At 48.6% G+C, this 19,632-nt stretch overlaps 1 protein-coding gene across 2 annotated transcripts in view; it reads left to right on the forward strand.

Moving 5' to 3' along the window:
* POLE (DNA polymerase epsilon, catalytic subunit) overlaps nucleotides 1-19,632 on the forward strand; it is a 50,752-nt gene that overhangs the window by 17,635 nt on the left and 13,485 nt on the right. For both annotated transcript variants that reach the window (XR_011994607.1, XM_072722519.1), the window contains exons 21-39: nucleotides 1,263-1,411; nucleotides 2,619-2,711; nucleotides 2,911-3,055; nucleotides 5,343-5,500; nucleotides 5,830-6,025; nucleotides 7,254-7,468; nucleotides 10,764-10,866; nucleotides 11,325-11,405; nucleotides 11,486-11,608; nucleotides 15,058-15,270; nucleotides 15,550-15,759; nucleotides 15,994-16,137; nucleotides 17,351-17,491; nucleotides 17,639-17,792; nucleotides 17,869-17,975; nucleotides 18,137-18,313; nucleotides 18,393-18,616; nucleotides 18,715-18,935; nucleotides 19,246-19,450. Coding sequence is in view for 1 of the 2 variants with exons in the window: in XM_072722519.1 (XP_072578620.1) it covers nucleotides 1,263-1,411; nucleotides 2,619-2,711; nucleotides 2,911-3,055; nucleotides 5,343-5,500; nucleotides 5,830-6,025; nucleotides 7,254-7,468; nucleotides 10,764-10,866; nucleotides 11,325-11,405; nucleotides 11,486-11,608; nucleotides 15,058-15,270; nucleotides 15,550-15,759; nucleotides 15,994-16,137; nucleotides 17,351-17,491; nucleotides 17,639-17,792; nucleotides 17,869-17,975; nucleotides 18,137-18,313; nucleotides 18,393-18,616; nucleotides 18,715-18,935; nucleotides 19,246-19,450 (3,059 nt within the window). In the remaining variant the exon portion in view is untranslated. The remainder of the gene's footprint in view (nucleotides 1-1,262; nucleotides 1,412-2,618; nucleotides 2,712-2,910; nucleotides 3,056-5,342; nucleotides 5,501-5,829; nucleotides 6,026-7,253; nucleotides 7,469-10,763; nucleotides 10,867-11,324; nucleotides 11,406-11,485; nucleotides 11,609-15,057; nucleotides 15,271-15,549; nucleotides 15,760-15,993; nucleotides 16,138-17,350; nucleotides 17,492-17,638; nucleotides 17,793-17,868; nucleotides 17,976-18,136; nucleotides 18,314-18,392; nucleotides 18,617-18,714; nucleotides 18,936-19,245; nucleotides 19,451-19,632) is intronic.

Raw genomic sequence — 19,632 nt, forward strand, 5'->3', positions numbered from 1 at the left:
TGATCTGTGGCTTCCAATCTGATTCAGACTCCAGAGAGCCTTTCATTCAGTCAAGATGTTTGTTGTCTATTTTTTGCCAGGCTTCTTGGTATTGAAATGCATTAGCCGGGGGAATGATGGTGAGGTGTTATGGGGCAGGAGAAACTTCAAATGTTTGACAACTGTGACAGCAAGTAGGGACAGACATGCAGCTTGGGCAGGAGTGAGTTCAGGTGCCCCTGAGTGCCCATGCTGGTCACCTTTCCATGTGGGCAGTTCTGTGGACTTTGACAAAAAAACATACAGCTGTGTAACCACCACCACAGTGAAGAGAACATTTCGATCACAACCATTTAGAACAAGGTCCTTTGTTAGCTTGATCATGTCTGTCTTCCAGTGCTTGGTACAGGATCTGATGAGCAGCTGTTGGTCTACCTATGGGCTCTTGAGTCAGTTGTTATCTTGAGATGTTGCCTTTACTGCTGTGCATTTTGCTCTCTGCCTGTTAGTAGTTTCTGAGTTCTGTTGTTGGAGAAGACCAGTAACTCAGCTTATTGACTTCACTAAATCAGAGTAATTGGAATAACAGCACATGTTGGGAACCCTGATACCTCTTGGGTGGTGTGAAGCCTCCGTCTCTGTTGCTGGTCTCAGACTTCGGTTTCATAATTTCTCTAGTTTACTGTTGGGTTCTGGGTTCTGTCCCAGGAGACTGAAGTTGTTCCAAGTGTCCAAGAGAGTTGCCGTGGTATTTTCTCCCTGTCTTTGATCTCACAAGAATAAAAACATAATGTGGATACAATCCTTTGTGTTCAGAAGTCATTTCAGGACGTCTGCCTTACACCGGGGGCAGTACTAGGTTACTGATGGCTCAGGACACATGGGGCCAAGTGTGTGGTTCTGGCCTGGCTGCAGGATTGTGGGTTGTGCAGACCTGGGAGGGACATGTTGGTACCATACCCTTGTTGAATTTTTCAGGTGCAGCAATAGCGTGGTGGTTGTATAAAATGTCTTTATTCTTACAAATTGTGTGCTGGAGTCTTTAGGGGGGGTCAGGTCATGATGTCTGCACCTTTGCACTGGCTGTGCCTGTGAAAGGAAAGGGATAGAGTAAATGCTGAGGGTCAGCAGTGGTTTTTCTGGAATTGTCTATTGTCTTCAGTTCGGTTGATTTTTGAAGTTTTCTATAGATTTGAAATTTTCAAGCTATTAAACTTTTGGGCCTTTGTGTGAAATGTGAGCTGAAGAAGCTAGGAGGCCATCAGTGTTTTTGTTGTTTTCAGGTGTGGAAGAAGAAACTCTCTGCAGCCATGGAGGTGGGTGATGCGGCTGAAGTGAAGCGCTGCAAGAACATGGAGGTCCTGTATGACTCCCTGCAGCTGGCGCACAAGTGCATCCTCAACTCTTTCTATGGCTACGTCATGCGCAGAGGGTAGGCTCCTGCCTGAGGACATGAGTCAAGGGAGGGCCAGGAGAGTTGGTGCCTGTGGGCTTCATTCTGAGGGAGGTGGGAGAGATCTGGCTAGGGCGGGGGGCTGGGGTACGGCCACACTGTGTGGGGTGCCAGGAGATCCATACTACAGACATGTTGTCTCCAGGTCTTGGGCTAGAGATGGTGATTTGGTAGATTCCAGTATATTTATTTGACTTAGTGAAAGTCATCACTTGGAGGCTGTGGCGAGGCTCTAGGCAGTCCCTGAGCAGCACAGCGTGACGAATGAGGGGTGTGAGGCCATTCAAGGAGTCAGGATGGCCAGGAATGGGGGGCCTTAGAGCCAAGGTGGACTATTTCTGATGGACATGGGACCAGGTGGGACCTGAATGGTGGGCAAGGACCTTGGGGGAAGGGGGGGGGGGCGCGGGTTGTGGAGGCCTGGCCACTGTGGTAGGGGTCACGAGGAGGATCAGCATGGTGGCTCTGGAGAAGGAAAAATATGGGGCACTGGGGATTAGGTTTGAGGGAAAGTTGTTTTATTTTTATTTATTTATTTATTTATTTAAGATTTATTCTAGAGAGAGAGCACGTGCTCACATGTGTACAGGGCAGGGGGTAGGAGCAGAAGGAGGGAGAATCCCAAGCAGACTCTTCACAGAGCGTGGAGCCCAACACACGCCTTGATCCCATGACCTGAGCCAAAACCAAGAGTTGAATGCTTAACTGTCTGTGCTTCCCAGGCGTCCCTATTTTTTTGCTTTTTAATGACAGAAGGAGGGGCCAGAAACAGGGCAAGAGTGGAGGCCCCAGGGGCCGGAGGGGTGGACCTTGGGTCACCTGACACCTCTAGATGAGACTTAGTTTGGGAGCCGTGAGGCAGATCTAGCGGGAAGCTGAGGCTGTTGCGAGCTTGTGTTTTCCTTGAGAAGTCAGAGGATGAGCATGGTGTCTGGGAGATGGGGAAGGCAGGAGATGGTGCTGGGGATGGTGAGAGGGCTCATGGGGACACACAGTCTCTGGGCTGGTGCTGTGGCAGCCTGCTATATATTCCAGCTCTGCACCCTGAAGGAAGCACAGAGGTGAGTGCTTCTGTGGTTCTCCTGCCCTGCTTCAGACATCCCCTGCTAGGTGTCCTTCTCTTGCCCTCTAATGACCCTTTGAGGGGAGCCCTCCTCCCCCGCAAGGCTGTGACTCTCTTCCTCAGGGCTCGCTGGTACTCCATGGAGATGGCAGGCATTGTCTGCTTCACAGGGGCTAACATCATCACCCAGGCACGGGAGCTGATTGAGCAGATCGGGTGAGTGCTGTGCTCTGGTCAGCCGCTGTGAGTCAACAGCCTAGAAAGGAAGGGTGAGGAGTGGGAATAGGGAGTGAGCAGGTGAGTGTTGTGTTTCATGGGTCTCCAGCCAGGTAGGGCCTTCATGCTGGGTTTCTCCCTACATGGAGGAGGCCATGGTCCAGTATTCAAATGGCCTTGTTTCTCTGTTTCTCTGAAGGAGACCCTTGGAGCTGGACACAGACGGAATATGGTGCGTCCTGCCCAACAGCTTTCCTGAAAACTTTGTCATCAAGACAACCAGTGTGAAAAAGCCCAAGGTGACCATTTCCTACCCTGGGGCCATGTTGAACATCATGGTGAAGGTGAGCCTGGGTCTCCAGGGAGGACCTGCCATCTGGGCCTGGGTTCCTAGCATCCTCACTCTGATGGAGATTTGGGAGGGGGACTGCATTGGCTCTCAGGTGTGTGTATTCCCTCTCCAAGCATCAGACTACCCTACCTGTGCCATTCGGCTTTTCTGTAGCCTGGGGATCTATATAGAAAATGCTGTGCTCTTAAGTTTTCTCGTCTAGCACAGTGTCAGACTTTTTGCTTTTAACTTATTTTAAAATACTTGTAGACTTACAGAAAAGTCATGAAAATAGAACAGAGATTTGCATGTATCTTTTAGCCAGCTTCCTCTCACGTTAACATCTGTAAACTGTTATCAGAACTAAGGAACTCAGGTTGACACAACACTGACCAAGCTAGAGTCTTTATTTGGATTTCCCTGTTTCACCAGGGCTCCACACTGGTGTGCTTGTCCTGTCTCCTCTGTCCCTTCCAGGCTGGCCATTCCCTGTCTTCAAGGAATCCTGCTAGGTGTTTGTTGAAGGTGTCCCTTTTGGATCTGTGTGTTCTTTCTTGTCGTTAGAATGAGGTCATTACGGGACGCCTGGGTGGCTCAGCGGTTGAGCATCTACCTTGGGCTCAGGGTGTGATCCTGGGGTCCTGGGATGGAGTCCCCATCAGGCTCCTTGCAGGGAGCCTGCTTCTCCCTCTGCCTGTGTCTCTGTCCCTCTGCACTTCTGGTCACTTCTAGGTCAGCTCCTGCCTGGTGGCCTCCCCCTGTCCCACCCACTGTTCTGCTCACCTTCTCCCTGCAGGGGTAAGTCAAGGAGCCCACACTCTGGGGGACGAGCATCAGAGAGTCTGGCCGTGTGTAGAGACCAGCAGAGCCTTGAATGAACACTGGAGGAGATACTTGCGACTCTACAGTTGTCCTGTATCTCTCTAATTTTCCTTCGTTTGAGTATCTGTTGGTGATTCTCTGGTGGCTTTTCCCTCTGGCAGCTCTCTTTCCCACATTCCTGGTACATTTATTAATTGGAATCCTTGTGTAAGGAAGCATTATCACCTTTCCTTCCCACTTAACCCTGCTTAGTGATTTCCTCGTCCTATCCTGGTATGTTTGTGACTCTGATTGTTCCTCCTTCACATTTGCCTACATATTCTTGACACATGCCTCTGTTCTGTGGTTGGAGTTCAAGTGTGGATTTTTTTGTTTTGTTTTTGTTTTGTTTTGTTTTTTTAAATTGCACTTTCTTACTTCCTGGTCCTGTAAGATGCTCCAGCCTCATCTTGAGTTTTCTTAGTCCCAGCCCTGGAATCAGCCATTTCTCTAAGGAGCCAGGTCCCTTTTATTGGAAACCAAGGTCAGGTGCAGGTGCTTGTTGTTACTGGGTGTTACTGCTTCTAGTTGCTCTCAGTGAATCAAGCTAGGAGAGATGTGTATGCCTGAGACCCGCCTCACCCACACATGCATGTGGATTTGTTTGTCTGCATGTACACTCTAAAATACAGAACGTGAGTCTGCATTGATCTGTCCAGCCCCTAGCTGGTCCCCTTTCCTCATTCTTTCTCCTATAGTGAGAAGCCTATCTCTCACTTTATTGGTATGTTTATTTGCTTAGTGTGTGTGTGTGTGTGTGTGTGTGTGTGTGTAAAGTGGCTTCAGGATTGTGCCATCACGTGTGTAAACTTACTGGCTACAGCACAGTGTGTGTGTGTAGTTGTTTTTCTCTTTGGTTTGTACTACCCTGTCAAAACAGGGTTTGCAAGAGTGACTTCAGTCGGCCCTTTAGCGGGATTCTGTATATAATGCGGTCAGCTCGTGTCTTCCAGTCTGCAGTCCCTCTAAGGTCTGCCCCATGTCCTGGTTGAATATTTTTTCATTTGCTTCTGGTAAGATTCACTCTTTACAGAGTGCAGTTCTGTGGTTTTTGACCTACATGGAGAGTCATGTTTCTACCACCACAGAGCAACACAGGACAGTTCTATCACCCAGAGGCTCCTGAGTGCTGCTCCTTTATCATCAGCCCCTCTCCCCATCCCCAGACCTTGGCTACCCATTGTGTTCGTTGTGCAATAATTCTATCTTTTCTAGAATGTCCTGTGAGTGAAACAAGTCATAAAGCTTCTGGATTTCGCAGAATGCATTTTAGTTCATTGACGTCTAACATGTGTCAGAACTTTTAAAAAAGAACTTTTTTCTTTTTCTGGCTGAGTGGTGTCTGCTATACAGTTTGCTGGTCCGGCCAGTCTTCAGAGGGCACCTGTCACTTCCAGGATGGTTGGGAGTGAGGCAGCCCCCTTCCTCTTGGTTTGCAGGAAGGCTTCACCAATGATCAGTACCAGCAGCTGACTGAGCCATCCTCACTCACCTATGTCACCCGTTCAGAGAACAGCATCTTTTTTGAGGTTGACGGACCCTACCTTGCCATGATCCTTCCAGCCTCCAAGGAAGAAGGCAAGAAACTGAAGAAGAGGTAGGAATCTCATAGGCTTGTGTTTGGGAAGAAAATGAATGGATGATTGAACAACCCATCCAGGAAGTAGACCAGGAGGCCAGATGGGAATAGTGCTGGTTTTTTACCTTTTTGATTCAATTTGAAAAGGTAGTAGCATGAATACCACCAGCTCTTGCTCTCCACCTGTTAGATTCTGGTTGTACAGACTGTAGGCCCTTACAAGCCTCAGGTGGCAAGATGTTTGCTGCCTGGTAGATGCTGGAGGGGGAGGGTCGGACAGAGGGCCAGGACATGGAGCCAGCATCCCAGGCTCCCATTCACTGCCATGCTCGCCGGGGGGATTCCAGATATGCTGTCTTCAACGAGGACGGTTCCCTGGCTGAGCTGAAGGGCTTCGAGATCAAACGCCGAGGGGAGCTGCAGCTGATTAAGATCTTCCAGTCCTCGGTGTTCGAGGCTTTCCTCAAGGGCAGCACCTTAGAAGAAGTGTATGGCTCTGTTGCCAAGGTGGCTGACTACTGGTTGGACGTGCTGTACAGTAAGGTGAGGCCACCCCCTCCTTCCCTGGCTGCGAGGGTCCTGTGGGCAGAGCGGTGCTGTGTTCCCTGGGCTCCTGGAGAGCCAGGGGATCAGGGCTAACCCTGACAGAACCCTAGGACTGCCCTAGTTCTGGTGCCTCTCAGGATCCCTGTCAGCAGGAACCCCGTGTCCAGGGACAGAATTCTGTGAAGGAAATAAATGGCACAGAAAGATCAGTTGTGAGAGATAAATTTACCAGTGATCCCATCAACTTCTTTGATTTTCTAAATCTTTGTAGACTCTGTAAATGGGTATGTAGTTTCTACAGTGTAAACAATGGTGCTGGCTTCCCTTTAGAAACATCTCACAGAATTTTTTCTTCCCTCTTTGTTAATCATTAGTCTGTATTTCATCAAGTTCACATTACTTAACTCCCATAACTATCCACTGCTGCTGGGGATCAGATAGGCTTCTGGTTTCCACTGCAGTAATGTTGCCTTCAGCATCTCTGTACACATGATTTTCCTTCCTAGCTTGCATTGTTTGCTAAGAGGAGGCTTTCTAAATGAAAAGTATCCTGGAATATTCTGGAACATTTTTCTGTCTTCCTTTGTTTTGTGGGCTCCTGTAGCTTGGCATGTTGTCTTGTTCTGAGGGTTGGCCATAAATGAGAGTGAGTGCCAAGAGAGAAAAACACACAACACAGGATCCAGGCAAATATTACAGAATGTTGGGGGCAGAAGACCAGGGGTACATGTACACAGGAGCAGCTGGACAGAGAAGGCAGTGCTTGCATGTGGGAGCAGTGGAGCTGGGAGGTCAGGGGTGTGTGCACGCAGGAGCAGATAGAGCTGTTTGCTCTCGGCCTCTGACTCCTCATTGGTGGGGAGTGCTTCTACCCCTCAATGGGTCCATGGTTCTCCAGCTGGCATAGTAGCTCCTCCTTTCCCTTTTTTTCTCTTCCTTTTAGGAGAAAAATCACCAGTTCTGTCTCTCCTCTTTTTTGCAGCTCTGGTATCAGTAACCCAGTTGTTAACATTTTCTACATAGTTTAATGGTGTGGCAGTTAAGGGTTCGTGTATGGATTTGTAAGTGTTGCTGTTCGCTGGTGGGAGACAGCCCTGGTATACTTCTGCCTCCAGCTCATCTGGCTGGAAAAGGTCAGATGACTCCGGGAGGAATGTTGTCAGTGAGCCTGGGGTAGCACTCCTTCCCTTCTGTGTGATGTTGTACCTGTTGCCTCTCTCTTCAGGCAGCTAACATGCCCGATTCTGAGCTGTTTGAGCTGATCTCTGAGAATCGCTCCATGTCTCGGAAGCTGGAAGATTATGGGGAGCAGAAGTCCACGTCTATCAGCACAGCCAAGCGCCTGGCTGAGTTCCTGGGAGATCAGATGGTGAAGGATGCAGGGCTGAGCTGCCGTTACATCATCTCTCGGAAGCCCGAGGGCTCTCCGGTCACAGAGAGGTAAGAGTTTTGAGGTTGAGGAAGGGATTGATTGCTTCATGTCTTAGATGCTCAGTTTGGAAGCCTGAGTCTGTTATGGAACTTCTGTACCTTCATAGTGAAGTGAGTTTCCTTGAAAAAGGATGGTTAGATGTTAGAGGAGGTAAGGGGACTGAGCCTTGGGGCCCTGCAGAACCTGGGTTCTTAGCAAGGCCAGACTGAGAGTACCCTTAGGCATAGAAATGTGGGGGTGTTTGGGGGGTCAGCTACTATGGGCACCATCACAGGGTTCAGTTGAAGTCTAGGGCAGGGCCTTGGATCTCTCACATCCTCAAGGAGGCTGTTGCCACCCTGGCTGGAAAGGTCTCAGTGGTGAGCTGCACAGAATGCTCCAGCATCCGAGGCTCTGTTGTACTGCCAGTGCTGTATCCCTTAGCCATCTCTACTGACAGACGGAAGTGTCCTCCAGCTTCTGAAACATGTCCAGAATAATAGCAAAGGATTCCATCAGACAGCATCTTCCACTCTCGACTACAGAAGTTTCGGAGTCAGCAGGTGGTTCTCTTGTCTCTCCCTTGCTCATCAGGTTGCTTGAATTGTGCAGGGCCCACATGAACAAAATAGAAAACAGTGCATTGAAGGCATGGGCTCCTAGAATGATAGGTCTTATTCCTGCCCGTCATTGTGTGTCCGTGGTAGGGCTTCCCACCAGGAATTCAAGGGTTAGAAGTGGTTCTGTGGACAGGCCTTGAGAAAAGTGCACAGATGGCCCGGGGGAGGGCAGGTGGGGTTGGGGGGACAAGTACTAAGTACCAACAAGAGAAAATGTTTCAAAGATGGCCAAAGCTGTGCTTCTGTGACCCTTTGTAACAGGGCCTTATTGCTCCTTCCACAAAGGGGTGTGCCTTCCTTCTCTTGTTCTCTGAGCAGCCCTGTGACTCACTGTGGCCGATGCAACATGGCAGACACGACCCCTGGTTGCAGGAGGCCTTGTGGTTCTGCTCTTGCCCTCTTGCTGCCTGATTGGCCTGCTGGGGGCTGAGAGGTCCTATGCAGAGGGAGGTTCAGGTGACAGCACCAACTGCCACACCTGGAGGGGAGGCCATTGCAGCTACGTGAGTGACCTCACGCAGGACTACCTCAGTTACAGACTCGTAAGCCAAAAAAAGGTTATTGTTTCAATTCATTGAGTTTGGAATGGTTTGTAATATAACAGTAGACAACTGATAAAGCTACAAACATTGATAATCACTGTTCTTGCCTATGCTAGGAAGGTTGGGGGAGAAAAGCAAATGAATGAAATAAACAGCAAATATTTCTTTAAAAAGAAATCCTCAGAGTTCTAACAAAAAGAGAAGGAATTTGGTATAAGTCTAAATAAGGTTTTATACAGAGTAAAATAAAGAAGTCCTATATGTCAATAAAAAAAAGACATCATGGGATCCCTGGGTGGCGCAGCGGTTTGGCGCCTGCCTTTGGCCCGGGGCGCGATCTTGGAGACCTGGGATCGAATCCTACGTCGGGCTCCCGGTGCATGGAGCCTGCTTCTCCCTCTGCCTGTGTCTCTGCCTCTCTCTCTCTCTCTCTCTCTCTCTCTCTCTCTGTGACTATCATAAATAAATAAAAATTAAAAAAAAAAAGAAAAAGAAAAAGACATCATAAAAAGCAGGCAACAGATATGAGCAGGCAACTCACAAGTGACGAATATGATGGTCAGTACACGGAAAGATCTTTAAACTCAGAGTAATCAGGAAGTGCAGATTTTGGAAGCATCTATTGGTTGGAAAGGAGGAGTGTGGTGGTAGCAGTTGTCACGCATGTGGACAGGAGTGTGGGTGACAGTTACTTCAGAGCGAAGCCAGCAGTGCGTAGTGAGGTAGATGATGCCTGATTCCCCTCACAATCGAGCATGCCTGGGGATGTGCCCTGAATAATTGCCCCTGTGTGTTTACATTGTGTTGAAGAGTAAATGTTGGGAATGCCATAGTATCCCTCAACCAGAAAATGGACAAGTGTGTTTTTTTTTTAATGCAGTGAAATGCTATGAAGGCGTTGGAATGATTGAATCACAGCTACATGGTGTGCTGCCAGGTGGCACATGAATTACATTGTACCAATAACATTTGTATAAAATTTACAAACATGAAGTTCTTGTTTCAGGAACATATGGACAGGAGTAATATAGAAGTATTCATGGGATTGGTAAACACTAAAATGGGGATCACATTTGTCTCTATATATGAGGTCGGTCTGGAGAGCTGCACAGAACTTCATCCTTATATTTATTTTCTCATATGTGAAGTAAAAATGGCAGGCCATGAAGGTTGATAGGACTAGGTGATGTGTGCACAGGTGTTTGTTGTGTTTTAAGTTTCTTTGTTTAAAATATTCACAGTAACAAATATTTCCTCCATTGAAAGGAAGGGGTATTGACAGTTGCTCTGTTGCTTTCCTAGTGACAGGAAAGCTGGCTTATTCTTTCCAGAAGCACGTGGACTCTGCCTGTATCTTACTGAGTAACGTTTTAGAAATGTCTAATTGTGGGGCACCTGGGAGGCTCAGTGATTGAGTGCCTTCAGCTCAGGTTGTGATCCTGGGGTCCTGTATCAGGTTCCCTGCAACGAGCCTGCTTCTCCCTCTGCCTATGTCTCTGTCTCTCTCTGTGTGTCTCTCATGAATAAATAAATAAAATCTTTAAAAAATAAAAGAAATAAAGTAATAAGCTTCATGCCCAGAGTGGAGCCCGATTGGGGCTTGAACGCACAACCCTGATATCAAGACCTGAGCTGAAGGGACGCCTGGGTGGCTCAGTGGTTGAGCATCTGCCTTTGGCTCAGGTCCTCATCCCAGGGTCCTGGGATAGAGTCCCGCATTGGGTTCCCTGTAGGGAGCCTGCTTCTCCCTCTGCCTATGTCTCTGCCTCTCTCTCTTTGTCTCTCATGAATAAATAAATAATAAGAAGAAAAAAAGAAATGTCTGATTGTATGTACACACATGAATATGCGAGTTACGTAAGGACATTTGTCAATAGCTCTAACAGTGGCCAAACAACACAGACCAAATGGCCACGAGTTGGGATTCTGCATTAATTAATCCATGATACTTTAATACAGTGGAGCATTATGTAATTATTAATATGATAAATATTAGATGTTAGCTGTACTTTATACAAAGTGATGTAATTAAGTAAAAGCACGGGTTACAAACTAGGTTATGATCCCTTACTTCCATGTGAATTACACGTATGCTGGTGAGTGCTGTGACCGGAATCGGGGAGATTCCTGTGTTCCTGACTTTCGTGCCTCTCTTCACCCAGGGCCATCCCGCTTGCCATTTTCCAGGCAGAGCCCATGGTGAGGAAGCACTTTCTCCGGAAATGGCTTAAGAGTTCTTCCCTCCAAGACTTTGATATTCGCACGGTGAGTGCTGGCTTTGTTACTCTGAGAAGTTTAGGAGGAAGAGTCAACAGCAGAGTATCCCTGATTTGGGTCAGCATTTTGTCTGGAGTCTTCACTCTTGACATCCTCATTTCTCATACACAACGGGTGAGGAGGTAGTTCTGCTTTAAGGCAACCCAGCACTGGGGATGGCTTGGATTCTGGTGCAGGGTTCTTGTGCTTCTTCAGCCATCTGCTAAGTCTGGGATCCTGGGAGTCATCTAGGTGCTCTGCCTCAGTTTCCTCTCTATATAAAGTAAGTACGTTTCATCCCACAATTTCAAGGTGGGTTAATAAGTACAACACAGGAAACATTCAGAGCAGCACTTGGCCTAGAGTGGAGCAAAGCGCTGCTGTTGCTGCTGCTGCTGCTGCTGCTGCTGCTGCTGCTGCTGCCTCTTCTCCTATACGCTGTTGTTGTCTCTCTCCTGGACCCCCAGATTCTGGATTGGGAGTACTACATCGAGCGGCTAGGGAGTGCCATACAGAAGATCATCACGATCCCTGCAGCTTTGCAGCAGGTGAGGCCTTGCCAGTGTGGACGGCGTCTTGTGCGGCTCAAAAGCCATGCAGACAAATGATCAGTGTCCCTTTTGTGCAGGTAAAGAACCCAGTACCACGTGTCAAGCACCCTGACTGGCTGCACAAGAAACTTTTGGAGAAGAATGATGTCTGCAAGCAGAAGAAGATCAGCGAGCTCTTTGTCCTCGAGGGCAGGAGACAGGTAGTGGGCCTGGGACAGCAGAGCTGCCATTATGACCCCTGTGCGGCCTCCTGCTGCTGCTGTTTGAATGCTTCCATTCAAGTGTCTAGAGTGTTTCTTTTCTTTGTAGAAATGTGTGCCTGACAGTCGACTCTATTTCCCTCTGGGGATCTTCTGGGGTAGGACATACTGGATCTTCTGTTAGGGAGAAGGACTGTTTTCTTCTCTGTGAATAGGGTGGTAATTGGTCTCAGGGACTCTGTGAATTACTGTGCCAGAGACTTCGGTTTTCTTTTTTTCTTCTTTTTTTTAAAGATTTATTTATTTTATTTATTTATGATAGACAGAGAGAGAGAGAGAGAGAGAGAGAGAGAGAGGCAGAGACACAGGAGGAGGGAGAAGCAGGCTCCATGCCAGGAGCCCGATGCGGGACTCGATCCCGGGACTCCAGGATCGCGCCCTGGGCCAAAGGCAGGCACTAAACTGCTGAGCCACCCAGGGATCCCCAAGACTTCAGTTTTCTAAATTACAAAATAAAACCCTGTAGAAACCCTAGGAAATACTGAAGGGCTTAGCTAAAATTAGAAAAGCCAAAAGAAAATTCTCAGGTGCTGAAAATGAAAAGTGAACTTTATTATTATTTTTTTTATTACTGACTTTTTTTTCCCTAGAAAAGTGAACTTTAAACCAGAGCAGTAGGGATCCCTGGGTGGCACAGCGGTTTGGCGCCTGCCTTTGGCCCAGGGCACGATCCTGGAGACCTGGGATCGAGTCCCACGTCCGGCTCCCGGTGCATGGAGCCTGCTTCTCCCTCTGTCTGTGTCTCTGCCTCTCTCTCTCTCTGTGACTATCATAAATAAATAAAAATAAATCTTTAAAAAAAATAAAAAAATAAACCAGAGCAGTATACAAACTTACCTGCAAAACAGATTCTCAGGTGGGAATTTTGAAACCTAATTTTATTTTAATTATAAGAGCTATCCCTAGGAGGCGAGGGGAGAAAGATGAAAAGGGTGGAAAGTACACTATCAGTCAATACTAGCCTAAACAAAGGTAGTGTGGCTGTATTAATGCCAGCAAAATGATCCTTAAGCCAAAAGGTATTCGTAGGGTTAGGATGATTATTAAATAGTACTGAAAGTCCACAGTTTACCAGAAACTGTAATTCTTAAATTAAACCCAATTTAATTTTGAATTACATAATGTAAATATTTACCTGATTAGAAGAAATATTTGACATCCAGTCAAATTTGGGAGATTTTAACAAATCCCTTTCAAATGAAAGATCTAGCAAACCAAAACACGAATACATAAGGTTGGAGTGACATAGTTGACCAACTATGTTTAGTAACTAACCAGATTCACAGATTCAGTGAATAAATACTGGCTTGCACTCAGTGATCAGGAAATACACACATTCTTGTCAAGAACGTGCATTAGGGGCGCCTGCATAGCTCAGTCAGTGAAGTGTCTGCCTTTGGCTCAGATCACGATCTCAGGGTCCTGAGGTCGAGCCCCACATTGGGCTCCCTGCTCAGCAGGGATTCTTCTCCCTCTCCCTCTGCTGCTCCCCCTGCTCATGCTCTCTCTCCCCCTTTCTTGTGTTCTCTCTCTCTCTCTCTCTCTCTCTCTCAAATAAGTTAATAAAATTAAAAAAAAAAAAAAGAAAGAACTATGTACAATGACCATGTGCATACCAAAAATGACATCTGTATAATAATAACAGAAAGTAGATTGCAACAGATTCTAAATAGTTCGTATGCAGACCAATTTGTTTGGAAATTTTAAAAAATATTGTAAATAACTCATGGATCAAAGGAATCATAATGGGAACTAGAAACACTTAATGAAAGTACTAATCCGGGCAGCCCCGGTGGCGCAGCGGTTTAGCACCGCCTGCAGCCCAGGGCGTGATCCTGGAGACCCTGGATCGAGTCCCACGTTGGGCTCGCTGCATGGAGCCTGCTTCTCCCTCTGCCTGTGACTCTGCCTCTCGCTCTCTCTGCATCTCTATGAATAAATAAATAAAATCTTAAAAAAAAAAAAAAAAAAAGAACTAATCCTATCAAAATTTGTGGTATGCAGCTGAAGAGCACCTATGTGTACATTGTATCTGCACAGGTAGATATTAAGAAAGCAAGTAGGAAATTCAGCTTCCAATGAGTCAGAGAGCAGCAGAGTGAGCTGTGGAGGTAGAAAGACAGAAGGTACGAAAGCAAGAACAGGAATGAGGAAAATAACAGTAAAACCCAAACAATCGGGATCCCTGGGTGGCGCAGCGGTTTGGCGCCTGCCTTTGGCCCAGGGCGCTATCCTGGTAGACCCGGGATCGAATCCCACGTCGGGCTCCCAGTGCATGGAGCCTGCTTCTCCCTCTGCCTGTGTCTCTGCCCCTCTCTCTCTCTCTGTGACTATCATAAAAAAAACAAAACAAAACAAAACAAAAAATCCAAACAATCTTCGAAAAGGCTTAGAAAATGGACAAATCTTTGTCAAGGTAGATGAATCTTTTGAGTTTTATTTTAATGAAAACAGACACAATTGTAGACACAGTAAACCCTAAAACAACGTTAGGAATTACCTTTCCCCACTAACCATGTGGGTGAAAGCTTAGATGGAAAGGACTGAATTATTCAAACTGACCTGAAAACCTGACTAGAACTTAAGCCATTAAAACATTGAATCACAAGTGAAAGGAAACAAACCAAATGGTTTTTCATAGGAATTTTTTTTTAAAGATTTAATTTATTCATGAGAGATACAGAGAGAGAGAGAGAGAGAGAGAGAGAGAGAGATGCAGAGGGAGAAGCAAGCTCCATGCAGGGAGCTCGACATGGGACTCGATCCTGGGTCTTCAGGATCAGGCCCTGGGCTGAAGGTGATGCTAAACTGCTGAGCCACCTGGGCTACCCATAGGAATTTTTACCAAAGTTCTTAAACAGATTATTTCAGAGAATAAGAAAAGAGGAAGAGGCTCCTTAGCTCTTTGGAATGGACCGTATCTATATTATCTGTAGGGATCTATCTCAAAAACGCGTCATTGAGTGGGAAGAGCACAGGTTGCAGTGGGGCTGCGTGCTATGGGACTCTAGAACACCCCAGCCCAAGGGAGGGGAGCAGGTTAGTAGGCTTGAAGTAGAAGAACAGAACACATGGGAAGTGACAGATGCTGTGCTGGGGGCTGGGATGCAGAAAGAAGGTACCCATCCTTTGCAATCGTTTCTTACAAGAAGGAGAGAGTCTTGGAGGAAACATGGAAAAATGTAAATGTGTGCTTCATAGTTGTGGTGTTTGAGTGACATTTTGTTTAACCTCTTCACTATTAGAAATTAGAAATAGATCGGTCAATGACTACCCATCTTTGTGTACAATTATTTTATCCCATTCAGTTGATACCCATATGGTTTATTTCTAGAGGTGGAATTATTTGAGGGGTGGTGGCATTTTAAGTCTCCTTTGGGTCTTTGCAGGTGGGCATGGCCCAGGTTCCAGAAGGCACCCAAAGCCTGAGTGCTCCTGACATGGAGGATTTTGGCCTCATGAAGCCATTGCACTTGGCTGTTCCTATTGCCACTAAGAGGAAGCGTGTCCTCTGGGAGAGCCAGGAGGAGTCACACGACCTGGAGCTGACGGTGCCCTGGCAGGAAATCTTGGGGCAGCCTCCAGCCCTTGGAACCACCCAGGTGATAAGCCTTGGAGCCTGGAGGGGCCAGTGGAAGGAGGCAGCAGGGACACCAGCAAGGCCTGAGCTGTGGCAGACTGTCTCCTATGGAGTCTTACGTAGCTTGGGAGCCCCAGGATGGGTCTTGACCTCTGAGGTGGCCAGTAAGAGAGGTTTAGTCCTTATAAGAGACAGCCAGGCCAGGCTTGGAAGCTAGGTCATGTGATTGCTGAAAAAGGCTGTTTCTGATTCGCTGTCTTCATTGTGTCCTCTTCCTGACCTGTTCTGCCATCTGTCCTAGGAAGAGTGGCTGGTTTGGCTCCGGTTCCATAAGAAGAAGTGGCAGCTGCAGGCCCGGCAGCGCCTGGCTTGCAAGAAGAGGCGGTGTGTGGAGGTGGCAGAGGGCGAACCTCTGCCTGGGGCCATGCGAGAAAGGCCTGCCACTGGGTTGGGGGGCTTCCTGCGAAGGACCGCCCGCAGCATCTTGGACCTTCCATGGCAGATTGTGCAGGTGTGGACCGCTATCCATTGACAAGTGGGATGCCTCCAAGGGCAGCAACACAGCCAGTGGGGAAAGGGTGTCTGGCAAGCTCATGATCCTGGGGACCCTCCTGTGGTCTGGCAGGGAAAGGGCAGGCCTCTGCTTTGGTGCCCCGGTGATTGGGGCTGGTGCCGGGGAGCACCTCGGAGGCCAGCATTTCCTGTGACCAGATGACACACCTGCTGTGTGCTCTCTCCCTTTCAGATCAGTGAAACCAGCCAGGCTGGTTTATTCAGGCTGTGGGCTGTCATCAGCAGTGACTTGTACTGCATCAGGCTGAACATCCCCCGAGTATTCTATGTCAACCAGCAGGTGGCTAAAGCTGAGGAGGGGCCTTCCTATCGCAAGGTATGGAGTAGCAGGTATTGCTGGTCACTGTGGTCAGCTGCCTGCTCAGCCTCTGAGGTGCTCTCCACACCAATGGAGGGGGCCTCATGGAGAATGGGGCTTTGTGGATATAGAGCCTACTGAGCCAGGTGACCCTGAGCAAGGAGCCTCTGTCTCCTGAGAACCTTCTTGGGCTGCAATAAGAATTGAAATGGTGTCTTTGAAGCCCTCAGTGACCAGAGTTGCCAATGTCATCCTGGGTGCATTATCCTCTTGTGTCCGATGTCCATGTAGCAGGGCAAGGACGAGGTGGATATCTGTCTGGAGAGGCTGGAGGCCTTTCTCCATAGGCTTTTCTGATGTTAACAGCTTCCCTGGGATACACTTCAATGCCACATGACTCATTTAAAGTGTGCTATTCAGTGGCTCTTAATGTGTGTCTGTCATGCGGCATCTGCCACAGTCTGCCATAGAACCTTTTTATCACCCTCAAAAGAAACCAGGACCCTTAGCAGTCTCCCCTTCCAGCCCATGGTAACCACCACACAACGTTTTGCCTCTGGATTATCCAGTCGTGGATGTTTTATGTAAGTGGAATCCACATAACTTTGAGCTCCACCCAAAGCTCATTTACTGAGGCTGTCGGCGCACATTTCTCAGTTGGGCACTAACAAGCTGATGTCTAGTTTATAACTGGGAACTAGACTGTAGAGGCTTTCTGGAGAAGGTGAGATTTAGTTCTGACCAAGGATTCAGCAGAGTGTGGGCCCAGAAAGGGCAGCAGAGAACATATGATCTGAATTCCTATGCTTTTCTTAGATGCAGCGCAGCTTTGCAACTTCAGAGGGGAACATCTTTTGGGGGGATATTTTCCTGTTGAGTGCCCTCTCCTCTCCCCAAGGTCCCCCTGTACTCTTTGGCTCCTCTAGAGCAGTCTTCTGACCAGGCAAAAAAGGTTCCTCTCAGGTTAAACCCAGCAGACAGCAGGAAAATAAACTGGGAACACCTACTCCCTTGCAGTCTGAGCGTTCCTCTGCTTTTCGGGAAGCTTCAGGCTGCCTCTCAAAGTAATAGAGCTTTCGGTTTTGTTCATTAGAAGAAATGGGCTCTAGGTGGTTCACTCTGTGTGCTTGTGGGCTCCAGAAGCCCTAGGACTGTTTAAGTGATGCACATGTGAGTTTAACAGGTATCACCACTTAGCCTTGTGACAAGGTCAACCCTCTGTTGTCACCAGGTCAGCCGAGTCCTTCCTCGCTCCAACATGGTCTACAACCTCTATGAGTACTCCGTGCCTGAGGACATGTACCAGGAACATATCAATGAAATCAATACTGAGTTATCAGCCCCAGACATTGAGGGCGTGTATGAGACTCAGGTAACAATCTTCCCAGCTCAACTGAGCAGGGATGGATCCATCTTGATGAGATGGAGGAGTGGGACTCCATATGGCATGGACAGCCTTGTAGCCCAGTTATGTGTCTACTGAAGACACGGTGACCCTGCCCCATCTGCCCTCTTCCAGGTTCCATTACTCTTCCGCGCCCTAGTGCAGCTGGGCTGTGTCTGTGTGGTCAATAAACAGCTGGTGAGGCACCTTTCAGGCTGGGAAGCAGAAACCTTTGCTCTCGAGCACCTGGAGATGCGCTCTCTGGCTCAGTTCAGCTACCTGGAACCAGGTATGATGCATGCCAGCTACCCATGCCTGGTCCAACCTCCTACACTCCTCAGGGTGACGGCCATGTTCTCCTACAGGGAGCATCCGCCACCTCTACCTGTACCATCATGCACAGGGCCACAAAGCACTCTTCGGCTTGTTCGTGCCCTCCCAGCGCAGAGCATCTGTGTTTGTGTTGGACACTGTGAGTTCCTGGCAAGAGGCTGGGGGAGGGGCAGACCTTTGGGCAGATCTAGCCTTCACCGACCAGTGCCTGTGGAGATTGTGTCTGAAGTAGAGCCATAGAGGGGCCCTGCCACCCACAGCTGCACAGGGAGAGGGCTGACGTGGCCTCTGTTGGTCCAGGTGCGAAGCAACCAGATGCCCAGCCTCAGCGCTCTTTACTCAGCCGAGCACAGCCTTCTGATGGAGAAAGTGGGCCCCGAGCTCCTGCCTCCTCCCAAACACACTTTTGAAGTTCGGGCGGAAACTGACATGAAAACCATCTGCAGAGCCATCCAGCGCTTCCTGCTGGCCTACAAAGTGAGTGCAGTCAGGCTTCTGTGGGCGAGCCCCTCCCCTAGCCTGGGTCCTGCTAGCTGCTTTCTTCTGGTATGTCCAGGAGGAGCGCCGTGGGCCCACACTCATCGCTGTTCAGTCCAACTGGGATCTAAAGAGGCTGGCTGGTGAGGTTCCTGTCCTAGAGGAATTCCCACTAGTGCCTGTCCACGTGGCAGATAAGATCAGCTATGGAGTCCTAGACTGGCAGCGCCTTGGAGCCCGGCGCATGATCCGCCACTACCTCAACCTGGACACCTCTCTGTCACAGGCCTTCGAGATGAGCAGGTGAATGGAATGAAGGGAGTTTCACTGTGTTTCTGAGCTCTGACTTCTTTGCCATTTGCTCGTTGACTTTCTGGGGCTGACCCCATGTCCCTGTGCAGGTACTTCCACATCCCCATTGGTAATCTGCCTGAGGACATCTCCACCTTTGGCTCCGACCTCTTCTTTGCCCGCCATCTCCAGCGCCACAGCCACCTGCTCTGGCTGTCCCCTACGTCACGCCCTGACCTGGGTGGCAAGGAGGCTGATGACAATCGCCTTGTCATGGAATTCGATGACCAGGCCAGCGTGGAGATCAATTGTCCAGGCTGCTACTCTACAGGTGGGTGCTCAAGGCACATGGGGTCCACACCTGCTGGTGTTTCTGCCATTTATTGCCATTCATTGGTGGTGGGAATGCCTACTCATGGATGCTCAGCGCTTGGCTGTGCCGGTGTGGGAAATGAGTGTGCAGGAGCCTCTGCAGATATGAGATAAGCAAGGGAGGGCTCCATCGGCTGCTCAGTGATGGTTTTGTCAGCCACCCCTAGCTTCCCTGAGTACCTAGCAGTATGTTTTCTGAGATACTGCTTGCTGTAGTTGGACTGAAGATACAAGAGGGTTGTTGGACAAGTTCGTTTCTCTGTATGCAGTGTGTGTGGAGCTGGACATCCAAAACCTGGCTGTCAACACCATCCTGCAGTCCCACCATATCAATGACAAGGAGGGTGCTGACAGCATGGGCATCAGCTTTGATGTGATCCAGCAAGCCTCTCTGGAGGACATGATCACTGGCAACCAGGCCGCCTGCACCCCAGCCAGCTACGATGAGACAGCCCTCTGCTCCAGCACCTTCAGGTATCCAGGAACCTTCCTCCTTGAGAATGTCCCCTTGACTCTTTGTTTTTTTGTATCCTGTCCCCTTCCTAGGCAGAACAGCTGAGTTTGGGATCTAGAAGGAACATTAGAAACTCTTTTACCTTTCCCCTTGTTTTAGAAAATTAAGAACTAAGTTATTGGGGCTTCCCCCCGCTCCAGGT

The sequence above is a fragment of the Vulpes vulpes genome, chromosome 10 (assembly GCF_048418805.1).
Source record: "Vulpes vulpes isolate BD-2025 chromosome 10, VulVul3, whole genome shotgun sequence".
In the NCBI taxonomy this organism is placed as follows: Eukaryota; Metazoa; Chordata; class Mammalia; order Carnivora; family Canidae; genus Vulpes; species Vulpes vulpes.